This window comes from Glossina fuscipes, unplaced genomic scaffold (genome assembly GCF_014805625.2).
Source record: "Glossina fuscipes isolate IAEA_lab_2018 unplaced genomic scaffold, Yale_Gfus_2 61, whole genome shotgun sequence".
Classification (NCBI taxonomy): Eukaryota; Metazoa; Arthropoda; class Insecta; order Diptera; family Glossinidae; genus Glossina; species Glossina fuscipes.
Genome location: NW_023998433.1, coordinates 284,258 through 308,430, shown reverse-complemented (window position 1 = coordinate 308,430; position 24,173 = coordinate 284,258). Strand labels below are relative to the sequence as shown.

Here is a 24,173-nt window from a genome sequence, read left to right as displayed (position 1 = left end):
TGCGGCAATTGTGCACGCCCGCAATTGTAACCTACCACAACAGACTATTTTCGTTCAAAAAGTCACAATTTTTGCCCTTTTCCTCCTAGTTTTTACGTGTTAAGTGTTCTTCCAATAATTGTTGATGGTGCAAAAATGAAGCAAAATATGAAATGGCACCTTTTATTGAATGAATCTATATAAGTAGGTTGTCTGAATTGTCTCCAGCCTGAACATCAAGACGGCAGCGATTGTCAATTCAAATTAGAAGGTATGTTTGTGTAAACCGAACTGCTAAACTTTAAAAATATATAGCAAATATTAATTTTAAATAAGCGTATTGTTCCAAAGAAGAAAATTTGGATCAAATGTTGTGGCAATCTGGAGATTGAAGCGCAGCTTGAAAGTCTTCGCAAATAGGGCTATAAAAATAAGATACTGAAACCGATTGCATTATTCTTGAAAGTAACTGCGTTTGTGAATGAAGTTGAAATTTGCAAAAAAAAAAAAAAAACCAAACGTTTTATCCTTACTTAAGACGGAAACTTTTCAGCCAATACATTATATATTAGAGGACGGCAAACAGTGTTTTGTCTTAAAATTCGGCTCTCGCAAGTGTTTCCAAAAATGGCTTTAAGACTCAATGGTTGCTATCAAAATTTAATCTCCACAACTTTTTCCTTAAGAAAAAGAGGCAATTTTGTTTTAAAAAAAAGTCCTTCCAGAAAGGATATACGGGTATATATATATTCTCACAATGAATATCAAACCCCCAATGCGAATCTCGTACACCTAATCTGGGTCTTTTTATCAAACAAATCCCGTTTAGACTATACGATTATTTCTACTATAAGGTAAAGTCCATCATGCGTTGAACACATTCGTGATTCGTCATCGTGCATTTCTCTATACATTTCTGTTTATCCGTCTTTTCTTTCAGTATTTTTTACATGTTCTTTCGTGCAGCGTTTTTCATTAATATTTGAAAAGTTCAAAAATTTAAAACAAAAAGGTTTTAAGATAAAGATAATTTTAAAATTTAAGATAAAGCTAGAAAAGGAATTCTCTTACAAAGGCCATAGAATAGAATACAGCTTCGACTGATTGAAGTTGGTGATGCAATACAAAAATTTTCGCGGGTGCAGAATTCTTAACATTGAACCACTTATACTTATTAAAAAAATTAATCAAAATGAAAACATTCTGGTCAGACAAATCCGAAAATCCACGTAAAAGTACGCTTTTTGTAGGAGGAGACGCAAAACATGAACTAATATGATGCAAATTTATAAAAATTTACTTTCTTCTCAATGAGTTCATTATTCTTTACATTTCTCTTATAAAGAACGAAAGAGTAAACTTTGTTGCCATAAAAAGGCTCACTTTTCATGAGCACCGTTGCAGGGGGTGGGATGGGAAAATGAGACCCACGTGGAACAAATTTGGTGCAACGCATTTTGATGCTAAATTACTTTTATGAGCCAATTTTTATCATAAAATATTAAAACTTACACCTTTTTACCATATAAAACATAATACATTCTAAGAACGATTACATGGGAGGAGCTTTAAAGATGTGGCCCATCTAATTCAAAATTTTCATATTAATTTATGATGCCGAAAATCAAGTATTCAGCGATTATTGTCACGAAATTTCTCAAATTTAAAATTTCTACAATATAACGACTTTTTCAAAAGAAAGCCTGGTATAGGTAGTGGTTGAAAAAATGGTTTAATCCAATACATATTTAATAGCGCTCGCCCATGAGTCAAAACATCTCCCTGTATCGAATTTTAATGAAAAATTGCGACCTGCACATAGACAGATTTTACACAGGCGGAAGGGTAGATAGACAAACAAACTTAAGTAGATTTAGAAAATGATTCTGAATTGAATGACATAATGGAAGACGGATTCCTTATAAGTGCTTATGAATGTTACATATATTTGTACAAACTTATCATACCCTGCATCACCAATTGTGAAGGCTATAAAATCCACAGATATAAACATCTGTTTTTGTAGTGTTTATAAAATATTTTCAACATTTTGAAAAATATTTTTGTTTTCTTAACATTTTTTAAAATGCATTTTCATTTCTCCAATACAGCCACTTTTACGTGGGTGAAAAAGTGCATACGTTAATTACAAAATAGAAACAATATTGTTGTATATATACATATATATAAAATCTATATCGATTTGATTTCAAAAAACCAATAAGTTTTTGAAAGTTTGCTAGTGGAAACGTATTCGTTTTTGTTAATGTAACGCAATTTCACAATTTAAATGCATTCTTCTGTTTTGCGCACCGCTAAAAGTTTGCGGTATATTGAGTTCACCGTTTCATTTGTTAAATTCATTACCGAGGGTCTTATCCTTATATATCGCATGCTCGTGTTCGTGTTCGTGCGCGTTGCGAAGGTAGGTGCGAATATCGACAAAAGGCGGTCTTTTGTGTTATTTTGTCGGGAAGTTTTTTAGGAGGATTTGTTAGAAATTATAATAATTTGGATCTACAAGAATCAATAAACAAAGAATAACAAAAAATATTTGTGTTGTTTATTACCGATTTCAAAATAAACATCAATGTATTAAAATAGTTTGACTTTTAAATTTATTTGATTTAGATTGGAAGGGAATACATTTGATATTTTCTTCGATTTTTGAGCAATTTACGAACTTACTCTATGCTCTAGAAACGCACGGATTTTAAATTGAAAAAAATTTAGAACAAAAAGAATTTATGAATATGTATATTAATGATTTGCAAATAGTGATAAATATCGTACGTAAATTTAAGAGAGAAATCTGTGGCAAAAATAATAAACTGTTTACTGAACTCACCATAGACAAAAAATGCAGTAGTTTCCTTTTTTTTAATCTGACTTTCACATTAAAGTGAATATGTTTTCATTTTGTTGTTCATTTTTCTTTATGCGTATGTATATCTTTATGGACACGCTTGAATAGTTGAGCATTTGTACCGTATGTTTATAATGATCATACACATCTGAATGCAGTCGAGAATTTTTTATTATTTTTTCATGAACTGGCATTATATTCCGTTCCAGATAGTTGGTGGAAACACAGTTCTATTGGCAAAAGTTGTTTATTATTTTGTTTTTATTTATTTATATTTTTATTTTATAAAGTCAATAGTTCTTTTTTTATTTTTATTAAAAGCAGAAGTGAAAGAGTCAGCACATATTTAATATTAGACATCGACAGCATCGACAATTTTTTCAAATTTTCGTCTATAACTTTCTAATTGGAACCATTTCTGAATCGATCATGGAAGTGATACATGAATGAACATCTGGATCACAGGTTTTCAAAAAAATATCTGTATGGAATCGAAAGTTATACATGAAAATATGAAAAAAATTAGTTTCTAATTTACTGGTAATTGGGTGAAGGAAATGCTAATGTGCGTTAGATTAAACTAAATTAATTAAGCTAGACTTGAAATTTTCTCATTAATTGTGGACGTGATCAATTGAGATCATTTTTGGGCTAAAGATACAGATGGTTCTGGCGAACATTCGGCTTCTAGCATTTTTACAAATATATTCGCGGGATCGAAAGTTCCTTTTTCAAATTTATTCAAATTTTTTCAAATTTTTGTTGTCTTTCTTCTGAATCTTCAAATTTTTTTTACATCTGTGGGCGCTCATGTGAATATATCACGCCCATATTTTGACCACGCACAAGTTATCTTGATTTTTGCGAGTGTGACAATTCACAAAATTTACCTGTCAAAACAGGTATACCATATCTACAAATAGCAAAGTGCAGGTGTAACACATAAAATCATTAAAAACCAATATATACAGTTCGTTATGCAGATTTTTTGAGCCTAAAAACACCAAATTGAAAAGGCGGTAAATCTCCTGTTAATTAATTTTTTTTTTATTCGATTAGAAAAAGTGTAAAAAATTTTAGATCCTTTGCCGTTCTATATAACAGATCCCTGGCATGAAATCTACTGCAAGGGTTCGATTTAATTATTAGTTATTAAATATATGAATTTTATCATTGGTCATCGTTCATTGTAATATCTTGTTGTTGCTTAAAAATCAAATAAAAACAACATTGAGATTTGTACATACCCAGCATACATACCATTCATACCTTCATTAAGGTGGATAAGGTTTAAATACTTGTAATGTTAATGATCATTGATCCATTGATCCATTAGTTTCATATTTAGGTCTAGCTTTCAAAAAATGAGAAGGAAAATTGATCTTTTCTGGCTGAAATCTTTCTCATATTACAACATATATATTTATAAATTAGATACACTTATAAACATATATCTAAATATATAATATATTCCAAAATGTTGTTAGTGGATAACCATGATAATAAAATCCTTTACATAATCTCATTAGTGTATATTAGTCATAAAATGTGAGAATTAGTTTGCATTAGCATTGCGAGGTAAACACAAGGAGTGTGATGTGGACAGCTTTGTTATCCATTCACTCTTACAAGTCGTGCAATTGATTCTATGTGGTGGATTTAAAAAGAAAAAAAATTTATAATTTGGGAAATAAATAAGCTCTTAAGCAATGAACGAAGAAAAATGAGTTAATTAATTAAAAATATGAATTATTTCTTCTATATATATCTATATATATTTATATATATATATATATATATATATATATAAGCGTTGATTGTTTTAGTATATCTCCAATTTTCTCCGCCCTGTTTGCCTTTCTTGATTCGTTCACTTCGCATTAAAATGATATCTAAATTGGTCGCTTAGGGCCTTTGCAGTAGTAAGATAAGTTATTAAGTATAATTAGGAAAGCTCTGATTTAATGCATACGGTGGATATATAAATAATTCGCAAATTCCACCGCTTCACAATTACAAAAACATCTCTGGTGTGGTGTACTGTCGTAATGAAAAATTATGCGTTCTTTCGTTAAATCAGGGTTCATTTTTCTTGCCGAATTTTCATATTCCATTTATTTATACGCTTTAAGTTTCTCCACAAGGTAGATTCATGAATTAGAAAAATCATTTTCTATCCTCCACCACTTATGATACAAACGTATATTAAGTTTGTGAGGGGGTACAGACCACTCAGAAGGACTTGAGATAGACACAGCTTTTGTTACCGAAAATGATTATAAATCGATTTATGCTTGTATGTCTGTCTGCCGGCCGCAACTTTTCAAATATATTGAAGAAATTTTGTACATTGACGTGCTTTGGGCCAAGGTCGAACACTATTAAAAATGACTCACATCGGGGCATTCTTTCGAACACTTTCCTTATTTTGTGTTGAGTTTGAAAAGTCATTATATGGATAACTGTAGGGCGGTGTAGCGTCTTTAATGGCGTACTACTATAACGATTTTGATTGTTTAAATTTAAAAAAAGCTGAAACCAAAAGTTTCTTCAACGTTTTTGGCAGTTTTAAGTCCTTTAGAATCAAAATAATAGCGCGGAGCACAAGGCCGCCTTCATGCGACAGCGTTTCTTATCAGAAGGCGACGACTTATCAAGAACTTTCTTTTATATAATTGATTAAATGAGACTTATTCAATTTGGATGCTTGTACCCTCAATTAAGGCAAATCCAATTAATGAGTAGTCTTTTAATAAATAAATCTAAAAATGCTGATCGTCAAATAATGTTTCATATTTGGAATGATTAATGGTTTCAGACATATTGAACATTGATCATTGTTGATAACGCCACAATACGGTTTTTGCCATGTGAAGGCGCACCATCTACATTTCATTCACCAAAAACTTCTTTCCCGTCTAATTTCGTTTAAATAAATGTTCAATCAGTGCATCATTGCTTAAAACGTCCATTTTCTTTGACGTGGAAGATACCACAAACTATTGATATTCTTGATTAGTGCGAAAAGCGAAATTGTCTCGCGGGCAATCTGTTGTAGCCACGATTAATTTTGTCCAGAATACGAAGCAGGGTCTTAAATTCTTGGTATTCACTCTTGAAGTTGAACCGAAAAGAGGTTATATGTCCTATACATCGTTTTAGATAGAACATTTTAATACCCACCAATGACTTGTTTTAATATATATTATTATTATTATTATTATTATTATTATTATTATTATTATTATTATAAGTTTAGACTAATGAAAAAATTCTTGGATTAAAAAGAAAGACATTGGGCACTAGGAACACAGGCTAATTCATAAAAGTACATTAGATATTGAGCCTAGTGGTTTTGATAAAGTACCATATTGTATTGATATTCTGTTCTGTAGCTGATTGTAGAATGTCCATAGGGTTAATCGCTCCAAATGCAATACTTTTAGCCAAGGTAAAGTTAAGGCAGTCACAGAGAATGTGTTTTAGAGTGAGAATTTGTCCACAATTGCAGATTGGGGAGGAAGACTTCTTCAAGAGCCTTTGGTGAATTGCAATTGTATGACCGAGACGAATTCTCGAAAATGTTTGGATTTTGATTTTCTCAACACTTGTTGGATACAAAGGTGCAGTTGATTGAGGGTTAATAAAAGAGTAGTGCTGATGATGGTATTGTACATTACCTTCTGCAATTTTTCTTTAACTTTTCCTCCAATGTATCTTTGAAGATCCAACTTTTCCATGACAACCTCCATAATTAGAGGTGTGATATGACTAGATACCCATAACATTTTATTTTTTTCGCCGGGTGTTGTAATGGTATTCCTTAATTTGTTGATGGTGCTTCATCTCGAAGTCGAAGGATTCCGTACAGCTCTTAATACAGACAAATTGCCAGTAACAATGACGGCTTTGAGTTTGTTTTTATGGAAAAAATTCGCAACGTGAGCAATAGCTTAGGCTTCGGTTGTGAAAGTTGAAGAACTTTCGTGAAATATGTGATTAAGAAGAACCTCTCCTGAACGCCTGTCTACCACGGTACCAGCAAATGGCAGACCAGAAGATTTTGAGCCGTCTGTGCAGAAAAGATTCCAACCGTAATTTTCCAGTATTTGGGTTTTTTCAGTTATTAGATTCCTGAAAACTCAATTTGGAGTATCTTCTTTCTTGTGCACAGACAGCGAAATTTCAAAAGAGCAGTCTTCCAAAATCCATGGAGATTTAACACCAAAGTAGTGGGAAAACTTTTCAGGGAATTTTCAATTCCTTTGCGACGTACAAACAATAGTCAATTGTAGATGGGGACTTTCGAATTTTCTTGGCAATAATAATCTTTCTCACGTCTTTACCAAGAATAGATTTGTTTGAATTAAGAAGCTTTGAGGGCTATCTTAGATTTTAACTCATAAAGTTTACTTTTTAAAGCTGGGAGACCAGATTCAATTATATTATTTATGGGCGTCGTCCGAAAAGCATAACAACTTGCTCTGAAAGCTTGTTGATAGACCGGTTTGAGGATGTTGATACTAGATTTGCAGCTATTACCATATATTATGAAAGCATAGTTAATCTTGCTTAAAACAAGCATAAGATAAGCAATAGTGTAAGTCATTAATATCAATTAGTAGATTTCCTGCATCGCATATCTGCTTTCAATAAATGTGCTTTTTTTTGATTTTTGTATAGAAATTTTAGCCTCTGACGAGTTTGCCCAGGTGGAGATCTCCCGTCCAATAGATTCGAGAATGTTGATTGCCTGCGTGCTATCTTTTTCTTTTGTAGAAATGTATACATTGTCTGCGTAGAGGCAATGTTCTACTCTTGGTACACGGCAAAGAATTTTGCTAATTTCGTTGAAAGCGATCTGGAAAAGCGTGACAGAAAGAGGAGATCTTTGCGGAATGCCATTTATTCGCGGAAAGAAATCAGAGACATGATTGTTGATTCTAACTTTAAATGCTGAAGCGACATGAATGATTTGATGTAGTTGAAGAATTTGGGTCCAACATTCCATTATTTCAAGAGTCTTAAAATAAGATGGAGACCAACTCTGTCAAATATTTTTTCGAAATCAATTGAGAGAATTATTACATTCCGTTCGGGAATTGCTTTGCTTGTAAAATAATTAATATGTAAAAGACCGTCGAAGCACACTCTACCCCGCTTGAAACCAACTTGTTGCTTTGTAATCAGGTTCTTGGACTCAAGAAGCCAAGATAATCTAGATGCCAAAATCTTTTCTAATGCTTTTGAGACGCAAGATAAAAGAGAGAGAATAAATTGCAGACTCTTTGTTGAGAAAACGATTGCGAAGGTGGGATATAGAGCGAAAGCACTGTAAATTTTATGTTTAAAATTATTTGTATCGCTACGGCTTGTATGTATGACCTTAAATTTATGCGTGTGTGAGGTATACTTGATTTTATAAAAACAACAACTCCTTGTTTGGAATACGAATTTTGATCAGCATTCGTGAAGTATCCAGGATATGATTTGGGTGGAATAGGATAACAAGTTTCTACAATGGGTCTCTTGAAGAGATATAAAGGTTGGATTAAAACCACTTATGAGTGTACGGTGTTCATCAAAATTGTTAATAAGTCCTTTAATGTTCCATTATAGCATTTTAAAACTTTATTTAATTGTAGTGACATGGAAACGGAGTGGTAGGTGGGTTAAGTTGACATGTCAGCGTCCCCGTCGAAAAGGTCGCTATAGGAATTATTCGTGAATAATTTGTTCGTACTAATTTGTCTGTACTTAGGTGGTTGCGTACATTTGAAGTGTAACGAGTGAGCGCACGTGAATAATTTGAAATTGAAGATTGATTAAGAAATGAAAGATTGGATTCATTACAACTTGTAGTTTGTTGACTAGAGTTGGGAGCTATTGATTCCACGGAATTTAGTATATTAGATTTTAGGATACGTGTTATTGTTTTAGTTATATTATCTTTGGCGGATAGTGGAACTGGTTTCGCAATATAATATTTAGTTGATGATAGAACAGGTTTTTCGTAGGAAGGAGGTGAAGTTAAAGGCTTATTAGGCTCGATTTGCGAGACAACAGCAGCTTAGTTATTACTTTTGTTAATTCTTTGGGTTCCAGATGGATTTATTTCCCAGTACTTACGTCACGCTTGGCGAATATAGCACATAAATTAGCTAATGATTTCGACTTTATGAGGCTTTCACTTGCACGGGGGGACAAGTAAATTCCCATCGTGTAGAATCGAGATAGAGTCTGTATATGTTGTAATGCCATCTAGAACTTTTTTTTTAGAGAAAGTTTAGTTTCTGAAATGGTTATGCTAGCATCAGTTGAAGAAATAACAACATATTTTTTGTCAGTAGGAGTGATGTTATTGATTGGCAACACGGGAAAGTCCGGACTTTTAATTTCTTTTCTTTGGGAGGATATGTCCGCTAAAACATAAAGTCTACTTTAGTTTTTATCTGGCGGCCCCGGGGCCATTATACCGTATGGGTGTCTATTATTTAGTAATTTGGGAAAAGGCCACTTACTCGAAAAAGATTGGAAACTACAAAGGAAAATGTCAATTGTTTTCTATTTTTTATTTTTTGTTTTTTTTTTTATTTTTTTTCTTATATATAGAGGAAACAAAAGCACACACGATATCCGCGTTAACCAGTTTTAGCAAAAACACTGAAAAGACACGAGCTAAATACACAAAATCACTGGAAACAGTTAAAAAATCACAGAAAAGAAAAGAAAAGACTCTCTACACAAAACACAAGTTGACTTCGAATGTTTTACGATGTGAGGAATTGATGTTATCTCTAATGAAAAATTCATATTAATTTTTGAGTGACACTTGGAAAAGTTTCAATATCAATTTGATTAAATTTTTATAAGCTATAGTGCATTTAGTGGCGCTATTTTTGTTTTTTCAAACTATGGGAAAATCCGAACTTCCTATTTTGAAGAAATTTCCTTTTTTGATGGAAACAAAATTATGTTTAAATTTAACTTGGCTTGAAAAAGCTTATCATAATTTCTCTCCGAAAGAAAAACAATTTGTCAGTGGATTGCTGATTTTATTCGGGGTGGAAGGAACGCCGACAAAAAGAGGTGGTTACCCAATAAAACATCCTGAAAACTATTTTCGGTAATTTAAAACTGAATCTACAAGGTATAGCGAACATCGCATAAAAACTTAAGCATGAGAACGTTCTTTTAGGAGGCGTTTACTCACAGCGAAACATGTTGATGGCTCATTGAAGTGGAAGTTCCCACCCCTATCACCGATTTGGTCGCCATGGATAATTAAATTTATGCTAATCTATTTCTATTATTATTATTATTATTATTATTATTGTTATTATTATTAATTTCGCCAGAGAAATAAATTCTAAGACTAAACTCTTAAAAGCACTAGCATCTAAGGCTATCGGCTTTTATTAAAAACTCTACCGCACTTGCGATTCGAACCCACGACCATTGACGGCGGATTCCAACGCTCACCTGAGCAAATCGCCGGGCAACATACGCAAATAAGAAGTCAGTTATCTCCACCGATCCTTCAGGAGGAATCTTTGATGATAAGAGAAGGTGAAAACTCTTTTGTCGAGCTAGGAAATTGGAGAACTCATCGAAATGATGGCCCCAACTCCTTCTGCTCCGGCTAGGCGTACCATTCATCAGCTGATGAGAGATTTGGTGGACATGCTAGCTGTGCTCCATAAAAAAGCCGCAAAAGAGTTAGGAAATAAAATGCCAAAAAAAGCGGTCAGAGATGGCACAACCCAGACCGAAAAAGGAGGCAGAGTAAACGCCATGAAAAGGCTCAGAGAGGAGGGATCCACGGATACTACTCCTGCGAAGAAAAGTAAGCGGGCCGGTGATGGGATAAATACCAGTAACGAGAAGCCAAAGCAATCAAAATGCGGAAATGAAGAGTGGACCGTGGTCTAAACAAAAAATAGAAAGGTCAAGCCAATCAAATTGGTGAATAGGCCGGATGCAATGGTAATCAAGCAAACGAGCACTATATCATACAGCGATATGCTGAAAAAAGTTTAAAATGATGGGGAGCTGCAAAAAGTCGGCGAAAATGTGACGAGAATGCGGAAGACACTGAAAGGAGAAATGCTGCTGGAGTTTAAGCAAAGTACGAAGGAAGAAAACTCTGCTTACCAGAAATTGGTGGAAAAAGCGCTAGGCCAGGAGGCTATTGTTAAACTAATGACCACGCAGACAAAGATCGAATTTAAGGACCTGGATGAAGTTACCTCAGCGTATGACTTAATAGATGCTATAAATACGAGCTTCAGTAGTCTAAATATCAAGAAGGAAGCAGTCGCCTCAATCAGGAAGGCGTATGCCGGCACACAAACTGCAACTCTATCGGTTCCAACAAAAACTGCTAAAGAGTTACTTGAAGCCGGGAAAATCAAAGTTGGCTGGGTAGTGAGCAGGATTAAAGAAAAATCCGTAGTACTAAAATGTTATAGGTGCTTCGAGGAAGGCCACATGGCTAGAAATTGCAAAGGACAGAAAGATGCAAGCGAATGTTGTCTAAAATGCAGTGAAGAAGGTCACCGAGCAAGAGACTGCACAAAGAACCCGTGTTGTGGGGTTTGCAAGGAACAAAGCAAGCCTCATGATCATTCACTGGCTGGCAGAAATTACCCGGTGAACACACGCGGCGCTAACAGTAATGGGAAGATATGAAGTGTATGCAAATAAACATAAATCACTGCCGGGCTGCACAAGAGGTGCTTAAACAGAGCGCCAGAGTTGACCTAGTAGTTCTGAGTGAACCCTATGAAGTAAGCTCAGGAAATAGATGGGCAAGGGACGAGAATGGCACTGCAGCCTTTTGGCAATGCAGTTCGCATCCGGCGACCATTAGATTTATCTCAGCAGGGAAGCGCTACGTTTGTGTTAAATATAGAGAGGTTTACCTCTACAGCTGCTATCTCCCGCAGTAAAAATCATGCGGACTTTGAAAAGCAAATAAATGAGCTATGTACCGACGCAAGGGGGAAAATACCGGTATTTTCGCCGGTGATTTTAATGCCTGGGCGACTGAGTGGGGTAGCAAGTGGACGAACGCTAAGGGCAGAATAGTGGTTGAATCCCTAGCCTCTCTGGATATGACAATTCTAAACGCAGGTGATGAAAACCATTACCATAGCCAGCAGTGCACTGGCCTTGTGTATAGAATGGGGTTTTAGCAGCACCCATAACTGCAGTGACCACGTAGCAATAATCTGGGAACTACATCAGAGCCAGCGAACGAACAGGGTACAACTCCCACTCAGGGGTCCCAAGTGGAAGAAGGAGAATCCAGAAACTCGGCACAGGCTTCCATTGCGGAGGTTATAGCACGGATTATAAAAGACTGTGAGGGTTCAATGACAAGACGTTGCTTCTATAAAAGGAAGGGGCTAGTGTACTGGTGGACAGACGAGATAGCCGAACTAAGGGCTCAATGTAACAGAGCGAGGCGTGTCTACCAAAGATCGAGGGAGACAAGTGCTTATCTCAGCCACCAAGAAGAGTTCAAACTCAGGCGAAGGCTTTTTAAAAAAGCTATAATGGTCAGTAAGAAAAAGTGCTTCCAGAACCTGATTAACGAGCTAAAGGAGGACCCATGGGGTGTGGCGTATAAGTTGGAAATGGAGCTAAAATATTCAGACCAACCAAGCTGCGCAAAATTTGTGGAAGACATAATCGGCACCCTGTTTACCCAAAAACCATATTTGTATATGTACTATTGATTGAGGTGAGAGATAATATTAATTTCACCGGGCCTGAGGAGATTATTGTCATTGCAATTGAAATAAAAGGCACGAAAGCCCCGCTGCGCTATTAAGCAAGCTATGTTGGTAAGGCCTGCCGTGTTTGTGAGCACATTTAACGCTTATTTGAAAGAACAAATTTTTCTAGATAAGTGGAAACAACAAATGCTGGTTTTGCTGCCAAAACCAAATAAGTCGTCGCATGAAGCAAATGCACACCGCCCTATTGGCCTATTGGATACATTAGGCAAAGTGTATGAAAAGATCATGCGAAATCTTTTAGAAGAATCACTGGAGAGCTCTAAAGGGCTGACGGATTTCCATTTTGGCTTCAGGAAAAAGAAAAGCCCAATGGAAGCAATAAAGGTGGTTACAAATATTGCAGGAGAAGCGAGAAAAGGAACGCCCTGGATGGAAGGCAACGAAAAGTATTGCTTAGTAATAGCATTAGACATTAAAAATGCATTCAACTCGGCAAACCAGTATTATGTCATAGCCGCCCTACAGGAAAGAAGAGTCTCACCGTATCTTATAAATATAGTGGCTTATTACTTTACTGGCAGGAAACTTCGATACTTTACGGATAAAGGGTACAGAGAAAGGATTATCACTGGAGTGGTGCCTCAGGGATCAGTCTTGGGCCCTACATTGTGGAACGTGATGTACAGCGATATCCTGAGAGTAGCTCTCCCAGAAGGAGTATCCATCGTGGGCTTTGCCGACGACATAGCGATAACTATCGTGGTGAAAAGCCTGGAGGGAATTACCACTACAGCGAATAAATCCGCCGACATGATTAAGAGGTGGCTGCGGTCAGTGGATTTAGATCTGGCAGAAGCAAAAACAGAAGCGGTATTAATCTCTTCCTGGAAGAAGATTTAGAAAGTGACTATCCAAGTGGGAGATGCGAGGATACAGTCACAAGAAGTTAAAAAATATCTAGGAGTGATGATCGAGTGCAGACTTTCGTTTAAACGGCATCTGCAGTACACGGGCGAAAAGGCAGCTAAGGTAGCAAAGTCACTGGCCCGCTTACTCTCAACCTTGCGGGGCAAGACCGTTCAAAACTAATCACAGAAGTGGTAACTGCGACAATGATGTATGGCTCTTCTGTGTGGAACAAGGCTTTCGCTATCCCGTCATACACGAGAGACATTCAAGCAGCATACGGAGCATGCGGCTTTGGTTATCGCTGGTATGATACCTATCGACTTGCGAGATAAAGAAGGTATGTATAGGGGTGAAATTCGCAGATTGTCAGCTGAAGCGGCTAAGCAGCGAGCAAAACAGCGACTGGTGGAAGAGTGGCAAGAGCGCTGGAGCAGAGCGAGTAAGGTTAGATGGACGCGCCGGCTCATACCAGATTTGAGGCCCTGGGTAAATAGGCAAGATGGTGCGATTGACTTTTACTTGACACAGCTAATTAGCGGCCATAGTTGCTTTAGAGCACATTTGTATAGGTTTAAAATAGAACAGGACCTATTCATGACAGAGACTACAGACGGAAATTGGAGTGTTACCTCTCGCCGAAAATCTTGTGACAAATATGTTGCACGACCTGAAAATATGGAAGGCGGTAAGAGTGTTCGCCGCAAACTTTTTGAGAAAACAAAGACACGAAGAACGTCAACGTAGATTTTTAAGTAGTGCTTAAACTGCTACCTTCCATGTGAAGGTATACCTACACGGTCGTGCCACAGGGAATAGGAGGGATGGTGTTTAGCGGGTTAAAGTCTCGCACTGCCCTGATGGGCGCCTGTTTATGGTTTTCCACCCCACAAAAAAAAAAGAAAAAAAAAAACGCGTACACACACACACAAGAACGCACAAATACATACATACAGGCTTCAGTCTTTTGTTTTTTTTTTTACTTTTCAGTTTTTATTTAGCATATCATATCAATCATATTTTAACACAAGATTCATATAGACGAATCCAGAATATATTTGTGCTAAATTGAAACGTTATGCCTACACTTTTACGCATTTAAGAATAGCAGTACTGAGAAATGGATAATCAAGCAAATATGGAATTAAATCGATCTTCTTTCAATCATGAATGCGTTTACTTTATATGGTAATTGATGCATATTTCTGGGCGAAAGCATTAATATTAAACTGCATGCCTTCGCTGCTATGCACAAGAAAGTAGAAGTGGTTTCAGTTTTCCAATACAAATATCATATTTATTCAATCATAATGATATTAATTAAAATCGAACCTTAAATCATCTGTTGTGATTGCTTTAAGCTATTAAATTATTGATATGTTGCTGATTTATTACTTTGTCGGTGCGGGTTATAAATGTAGAATTGCAATGTAATTGATTTTCCGGCGTGAGATGGCAATGAGATGAACGCATTTTATTTCTTTTTCAAGTGAATAAATAAATAAATCATTTTTAAGAAAGGGAAATTTTTTTATGTAACCAGAAATATAAAAATTAAATTAAATGAAAAGAAATATACCGAATATATATAAGTGTATATGTATATATACAAAACAATACAAAATGTGCTTGTCATGTTAAGTTTATGCAAAATCGAATCACTGACTATGTAAAGAATCATTGTTGAATTAAAGATCCGCAACAACAATGTAAAACACCATTTGTAGTCATTGACAATGGCAGGTAGAATCGCACAAAGTACAATAATAACAGCGACGACAACAATAACAATAGCAAAAGTAATAATACAATATATTGGTGTTAAGAGCGTAAAAGCTTAGCAACATATATATGGCATATACTGCTATACATACATTTACATAACAGATTTAAAGCAGTCAACATACAGCGTTCAGCCATTATCTTATTCATTCATTCACTCATTCATTCGTTCACTCGTCGTTCGTTCGTTCATTCATGTGGTATTTGATAGATAGGGCTGCTGTTTTCCGTTTACTTTTCTATGTGCTCTTGTAGTGTATCTAAAAAGAGTTTGTTTGGCATCCATTTGTTATTCTATACACATAGACAGGGAGTACACACGCGCAAAACAAAAAGAAATAACAATTACACTTCTCTCAAATGTGAATACAAAGACAGACCGCGTACAACAGTTTAACAATAGACACAAACAGACAAAGTTGCAACTTAAACGGTTGTTGAGCAATGGAAGAAATTAAAGGAAAATGCAGTCAAAACGTAAGAAAAGTTGTTGAAACATTACGAACACTAACAAATCTCTGCTTACAGACGGTTGAGAATACAAATGTATACATTAGCAGTAAAAAACCAAAAAAAAAACAAAGGAAGAAAACGTTAAGCAGTTACGTTTGAATTGCCTTTTTGTTCTAGGAATTTCTTACTGAAATGCGTTCGCTACGAGCAACATAGAATTTAAATAGTTTAACGATATTTCTAACTTTCATATGTATTGGACACATGGTACATACATGGTTTTGAGTTTGGGTAATTTTTTGAAAAGAAATGTTGTTAGATAAAACTTATTCTACTATATATGCCTAACTGAGATGTAATCTTATGTTTTTGAAAATCCGGGACATCAATAGATCACATGTCGATAGTCACATGATGTAGCGATGAATGTAGTCTATGTACATAAAAAGCTTCTTAGTAACGGTTACAAATTAGCAGGCAAGAAATTTGTCTCATTTCATATCTAATGCATTCGGATGCGAGCATTTTGTGATGCGTTTGCAGTCCAAGAAAGTAATTGCTATTATTCTGAAAAAATGTTGGTTAGGAAGTCTGTTGGTCCATATGTCCGTCTGTATACTATGTGCTCTTATGCCACTTATTATCCTATTTATATTTTATTAGCACTTTACTTTTGGCATACGTTTCCATTACCATGTTACCACGATTCATCAAATGTGGTACAAGGGTATACTAAGTTTGTACGGATATATACAACACCCAGAGGGATTTGAAGTAGACCCACCTTTCAACATACCGATCCGTTTAGAGTCATTTTCTAAATCGATCTAAGCTTGTCTTTCTTCCAGTCTGCCTTGCTTTCTTGTGTTCGACCTACACGTCCCAATCTTAGAATATATGTTCAACTTTTTATAAATTTACCCGCCGTCATTTATGAGTAATACGCAGGAAATTATTTTTTTTATTTATTTAAAATTCTAAGTCTACGTGGTAGTGCGGGTGTGTCTTTCAACCGATTTGGTCCATTTTCAACACATACCTACATCCAAGAATTTCCAATGATTCTGCAAAATTTGAAGTGGATAGCTTCAGGAGAATTTTTACAACAGACATTGCAAAGACGCCTGGACGGTGAGCTGGTCAAATGGTCGCGCTTAAATCGATTCAAAATTTGACGCTAATCAAGAATATATCTACTGTGCGGGGTTTCCGAAGTTGTTTGCCAAAACAAACAAAAATAAATATCCCCCCACCGTCATATATGGTCAAAGTGAAAATATTTTCTTGATTCGAATGTTTTAAATGTATATTTACATGTTATAAATATAATAGCTGAAAGTTATGTTGCGTGGTTCTAGCGGTTATTGTATTTTATAAACCATTCACCATGATGCATTGCAGGTGTTTTAGGAAAAGCGCCACAAAGGTATGTGATATGATATCTCTTACCTTTTTCTGTTCTGTGACAGCAGACTCGACAATGTTTGACTTTATCTGTTAGCATTCCACTAAATATTTAGTCGAACGCTTGTGTAGGATGTAGAAGCCCCATGGCTTTCTTGCAAATCCTCTTTTAGTTGTTTAGTCAACAGTTTCACACATTTCAATGGGCTGAGTGGATGCTCATTTCTTTGCTATTCTACAAGTTTATACAATACGTAGCAATGGACGATGTAAAGATGCCACTATTATATTATACTGATTTTACCCATTACACTGAACATCAGGTTTATTTTTCTAATATTGATATAACATTACTTTGTTGAAACGGACCGAGAGAGGGTTTAAATTAATGTAAATTGTTTACGTAAGTTAAAAATGGTGAGTGAGATTTAATGTTGGATTTGGTAGAAGGAATAGCGTGGTGAGTGAAACTCATCATTGAACTGTAAAGTGTTTAAATTAAAAAATAATAAGAAGCATACGCTAAAAACCTAAACTATTGCTACTAACTGTAACGCACAGTTACAGTACGATCATTGAAAGATTGCAATGTCAAATGATGACAATAGAGTTTACTTTCGTGGGAGAGCTAAACTGAGTGCTCTGCCGATAGCAGCAAGGCTGATGCGGCTATAACCTCTCAATTTCTTTTTCTTCTTCATTTCTTTCTCACCATCACCGCGTTCCGCGAGTCGGGGGCATTCACTGAGTGATTGCTCATATGAAAAAAAAAATGCATAAACATTGTAGTCACAACAGCTTTTAAAGACATATAGCTTTCCAGTTTCTTAGTATTTCTTAAAGGATGCTGAAAACCATAAGGAAAATCTAATTTCGTCACTAAGTTCAGGATTCAAATTAAATAAGCTAAAGTAAAATCGATTTGAAAGATGACAATGATCGTATTCTCTGTTATCTATAATGGGCCTCTGAAACGAAAGGACCAGTTACCCTATTTTATTCCTACCCTTGATACGAACAAAAAAGAGGCAGAAAGTAAATGACAACCCCTTCGGAATAAAGCCCACCGAAATTTTGTTTTGCTTTGTAGACCGTCATTGGAGCGGTATTGATTTCTAAGCGTTGCGTATGTTTTATTTTAATTTAATTTATAAATTTCTCCTAATCAAAGCAAAACTAAATAATTTTACAGATTTTCCATTATTACTAATTAATTAGTATTGTGTGTGTATGGCATAATACATCTATGGAATAATTCCTGGCAATTCCTTATAAAGAGAAAGTACAAAAATCCCGGAAAACACTGTGAAGTGGTAAACGTACAAAAAAATTGCAGAAAACATTTTTCCTTTTAAACTCACCATTAGAAGATAAAGCTATTGGTAGTATGAACGTAAAGCCTAAGATCGTAGAGAGAAGAAGAAGAATTTTCGCCCGTTGACCAGTTAGCTGCATATGGCAAAAATATATATGATATGGTCCGTCCATTCGTTCTTGTCGGATTTCCTCATAAAATTTTGCCAAGTCGTTTCAGTGCAATCCCATTTAATATTACACATACTCTCTGTTTGGCGAGTGCGCGAGCATGTCTAAAGATATCTAAAGAGCTCGACACAGTTGACTTAAATGGTTTGCATTGGTCGAACTTTTAAATGTCGTCATTGTCTCAACAAATGGAAACGTGGTCAAGATTAACCCATAATTCAACTAGTAGTTGAACGATGTTTACCTTTGTCTAATGCTTACCTGACCTTTCTGACCAAAATTTTCTGTTATTTTTTTATTACAATATTGTACATAAAATCGATTTTTATTGCAAGTTAACTAAAGTTGAATTTTGATCGGTTAACTAATCCTATTAAAATAAGGTTTTTTAAAAGATGTAAATGAATCTGAGAATATTATTTGGTTGATTGGAAAAAATAATAATAAATTGAACAAATATTGTTATAAAGTCCCAAAAGCATTTTTAACATGTTATGAAAATATTTTGTTTATTGAATTGTTGTTAGATTGCATTATTATGCTTCAGGGTAACGAAACTCGTAAACAACAATAACAAATGTACAACGTAACCAAATCACTGGCAATAGAATAATCACACAACAGGCAACATAATCGTTTGGGTAGGCGTCCATATATGCAAATACTTACAAGAACGTTTGGAAAAACAAAATGAAACCTGAAAGAATCCACATACCTATGTAAAAAAGATGTTTATAAATGGCAAGCAAAGAAAGCGCGCAATAATATATACCGTCAAAATTCATAAAGAAATTAAACAAGTAAGGAAATTATATTAGACTGTGACCGAAACTTTTATACCCATCCGGAAATGAAATTTTGATATTTTATAATAGTGGATGAGTTGGCCGATCTTTTTTTTTTCATTTTTGTACACATATTAGAGAATATACGGGATACTTATCTGCTGCAATTTATGAACAATAGGCGAAAAAGGCTTTTTTTTGCTTTTTTTTTTGAAAACAGAGATGTTTTCACTTTATGATGTACAGCGGAAGTGCCTCTCGTCAGATTTCGCTTATTCTTAATGCGCAATAGCTTTTAATGTTTTTGCCAAATTGAAGCCGATATCTTAGTTTTTGCAACTAGACTGAAATCCATTCGATGCTTGTTAATAATCAAGAATATATATATTTTAAGCAGTCTTTGAACCTTCCTTCTGATTGTTGCAAATGTCTTTGTAAAATGAATATGAATGTATTTCGGTGGTGGATGCAAAAGAATATAAAAGGCGACAACTATTAAGAGAAAAATATATGTTAGGTACAAGCTAGAAACTAGAATTTTCGATAGCCATTACTATAACAAAAAAATAACAAAAATCGCAACATAGTTTATTTTGTTTATTGCACGTCTTCGACTGATTCGGACCTAATCGTGATAAAAATACTCTGGTGTTTCTTTGAAAATTTGCTTATAGTATATTAAATACTGCAAATAAACTCATCCTTAACCTATTAAAAATTTATATGTTATGTTATATGTATTTATAAGTTGTAGCAAAAAAATGTATTCGTAAATGGTTGGAAAAAATGCTACTGCGTGTGTTAGAATGAATGGGAAATTAATTGGAACAAAATTGGAATTAAAATTTTACAGCTAAGTGTGGGCGTATAAACAAACTGATTCAGACCATTTTTGCAACAAACATGCAGATGGATTTGGTGAACATTTAGGTGTCAGGTTTTTGATTATATTTTGACAGGATCGAAAGCCATAAATGAAAATATGAAAATATTATCGTGTTTTTTCGAGGTGATTTCAGTTTCTCATTTATGATGGGCGTTCTTTTGGGCAACTCGTCACCATTTTTTAGCATTGGATTTCTAATCGGCCAAGGAATATTTGCGCCAAATGTTAGAAACGTCATCGGTATCTCGAAAAATGTACTAAGTAGGAACATATTGATTACAGGTATTTAAAGGCCGTACTCAGTAGTTCTAGTGTTGAGTGCTTCAGTTCATTTCGGCCCGCATTGACTTGAAAAGTTCTACGGTAGCCTTTCCCCGTCACAAACAACAATTTATCAACACTTTGTTCACTTTAAACGAGTTCCTACGGCCAAAGGAGATGGTTACAAGAAAGCTAAAGAGCTGCTTTGAAAAAAGGGGAAAATGATTAGCTGATATTATACGATAATTTTAAACCGATTTGAAACTATATAGCGAAACAAGCTCTTTATCACCAAAGCAATTTACCATTTCACAAGTCCCATGCATGGTCATATTCCCCATATTCCCCTGGTTTGGCTCTCAATCACTGCTATCTATGCGGAAAAAAATTTTCAAATGAATCATTTAGTCACTGTGAAGACTGAGTAGCTTTTTGAAGGGCTTGACAAATCCAAAAGATCCTTTAAATGTTAGAGGACCGTTGTCTTGAAAGATGCTACATTGATGTTCTGTAGGAAAAGTTTTTTGTAGCCTTAAAAGATTGTTAGGCAAGGAAAAGTGACTGAACAAGACAATTGTAGAAAATTCGCGGCAGATTTATACCCAACCTTTTGCAATTAATTAAAATCGTGTTATAAATGATGTTATAAACTTTAGGGGCAATAAGATTCTGAAAAGAGCCTACCACACCGATATTAGAGCCCTCTCCCCAACTGCCGTCAAAGGCATTTAGAAAAATGTGTAAAAAACCTTCAATAAGCACAAGCTATAATTTTTAAGAATTCTGTCTTTAGCTAAACCGACGTAGACTCGAGACGGCATGAAAATTAAGGAATTGTATTTCATTTTTTCGGTTGGGCGATACAAGCATTCACGACCGCAGTACAGCTATTAGAGTGCTCCGCCGACCCTACGTAAACGTTTCGTGCCATCATGAAAATATGTATAAATTACGTTTAAAGTATTGTTTAGGGAATATCTTATTCTCATTGTAATCTTTTTCCGTTGTGCACCCGCAGGCATACAAACTCAAGCAATAATGTTTAATTGCTGATGACAAAAATAACTTTATACTTTTATGTTGTTAGCTGACATGAAAATGAAACGAGAGCGTCATAATTATGTGAGACGTTTTTCGGTCCCTTCATTTCTCCGAAAGGTATCTCTTCTCACATCTCAAAAAGTAAAATAAAAAAATAGAAATTATAGAAAACATATATATATATATACCGTTATCATGTATTTGGGCATTATGTAAATATAACTTAATTTAGGGAATTTTTAATTGCAACTTTGGCGAAGTTTTCAATTATAATTATTATTTTATGAATAACATTGCAAAGCAGATTGCCATTTAAGAGCATAATTGCATGCTTTCATTTAAAATGGAATTTTTGATTAATTAAAAAAGTAAAACGATTTCCACGAATTTTTCATTTAAGTTTTTTATTTATTTATTTACTTTTTTTATATTTACATTCTTTTTAAACTATTTGTTCATATATAACAAAAAAAAAAAAATGTTTTTTTTCCTTTTTTATTTGTACTTAGAATGAACGACAACAATGAATGCCTACATTGTCTGCATGCTAAAAAATTATACAAGAATATGTTTTGCGATCACGGAAATTATTAAAACATTATACCTTTTGAGATTTACTTCATTATTATACAAATGCCACGCACGCAGTCCCAGGCATGTATTATATTTTTATTCTTATATTCAACACCATCAAAAGTGTGGCTTAAGTTTGTCATTGAATGTGTATACGCTTCTTGGCATAATCGTGAACATATTTTTAACACGATTTTCTTATACGAGGTTTGTCTTAAAAAATACGTAAAAATCATAAAAGCGCATAAATTGAATTGTTACAAGTTTAACATACACACATTCGATTTATTGTTGGGCTTATAAATTTTTTTCAGGATGTAGTGTTTTGGATATATTAACTTTAACAAAAAATTTAGACCTCTTAACTGTGCTTACCATTTTACAGCTCTGACAGGAAAGATAAATATAACGCACACAGTTCTTTTAAAGATTTCCATAAAATAGCTTTTGCTTAGCTGCTAAGGGAACAACAATTCAGAGTACAGTGTTTCTTATAAGTCGATGATACTTCCTTCAGACTGGGCATAGAAATGAGAGAAACAGAACTTAAATATTCTCCTATTTTGTCTTGAGTCTTGTGTAATCTTCACAGCTGGGAAAAGGCTTTCAAGTTTGGCCCCGTCTTGAATCGAATCTTCGGTTTGTGCTGCTTCGAAGCAATAAATAAAAATTCTGTTCATTAATGGGGACAACCGGTTTCATTTTTTATATGGCTTTGTCCAATATATTTTTCTTTTTGTTAGCATAGAGTCATTGTTTCACGAGCTGTATGTCGTGTTGATGAAAATGGACGCTGTGGACATCTTTACATCTTTACGTGATGTCATGCCGAAATTCTATCTAACGAAGACTATCACTGGTTGTGATTAGAGACAGTGTAACTATCTCTCATGGATATTCGGAACCACAGATGCGATTGTCATGAGTCTCCTCAACTAATTTTGTTTAAAGTTTTTGAATGTTTTTTTGGGAACGTATATCAATCCGTATCTGAGAACCTTATGTTTTCCAACTGTCAAATGGCAAAGGTATATGTAAGCTGACAGCGCCACATTTAAAATGAGTTGCTGCCTATTGCAGTATTTATTTAAATGTCTGCTATGGATTCTGAATTACATTTTTTTGCCCAATGATCATTGTCAATCGTTATCTCTGCACATTGACTGAATCTGAGTGCCAGAGAATGCGCAAAGTAATTGCAATATACACAATATTGTAAATGATTTTGGCCATAACATTTTTTTCGCCCATCCGGTCGATAGTCTTTACGTCGGTAGTCGGCCGGTAAACTGCCATACGACACGCCATTAATTAATAGTTAAATAATTTGATTATTATTTTTTCTTCTAAAAATTATTCAGAGAAGGATTCCTTCAAAATTTTTGGCTTAACAAATATAGTATTTTTTACACAAATATTTTATTACTGCAACTTTTTGCAATGCGATATGGTAACTTTACAAGTCTGTACACCATACATATAGGTATAAATAAGAAAGATAATATCTTTTCGTTGTTCTTGAGTTTTGTTGTTTTTTTTTTTTTTTTCTTAACGAACACATTAGCAATAACATATTAAAGCATTCAACATTCGTAAGTTGTCGGATGAAGTTTGTTTGTGTTATTTGCTGTATGCCATTATTAGCGATTCCACAATGTACTACATTTTTTGTTACGTTTGTAACGCTACTCTGAAGACTCCTGTTAATGTCATAATATATGCATTCATATCAGGTATTAACTAATTAATTAATAATTTGAATTCATGTAAAATATATAATGGATCCGAAATGGAGGATTGTTCGTTACTTCATTTTAAGGCAGCGAAGCGAAGTTATTTTTCTTTGAATATTTTTGGTTTTCAATTTGATGTATGTATGCATATATGCATTCTATGTATGCTTAAAATGACTTTCATAAATATACGCCATTATATTTTTACTTTTAATTCTATTGCTGTTGCTGTTACTGACGCTGTATAAACACACATGTTTGTTAGCGTGTGAC

At 34.6% G+C, this 24,173-nt stretch overlaps 1 protein-coding gene across 1 annotated transcript; it reads left to right on the top strand.

Annotated features, from left to right (window-relative positions):
- The first annotated feature begins 10,927 nt into the window (after positions 1 to 10,927).
- LOC119637898 lies at positions 10,928 to 11,536 on the top strand. Its single transcript, XM_038034339.1, has one exon. The coding sequence runs from the start codon at positions 10,928 to 10,930 to the stop codon at positions 11,534 to 11,536; it is 609 nt and encodes a 202-aa protein (XP_037890267.1).
- Positions 11,537 to 24,173: the final 12,637 nt, after the last annotated feature.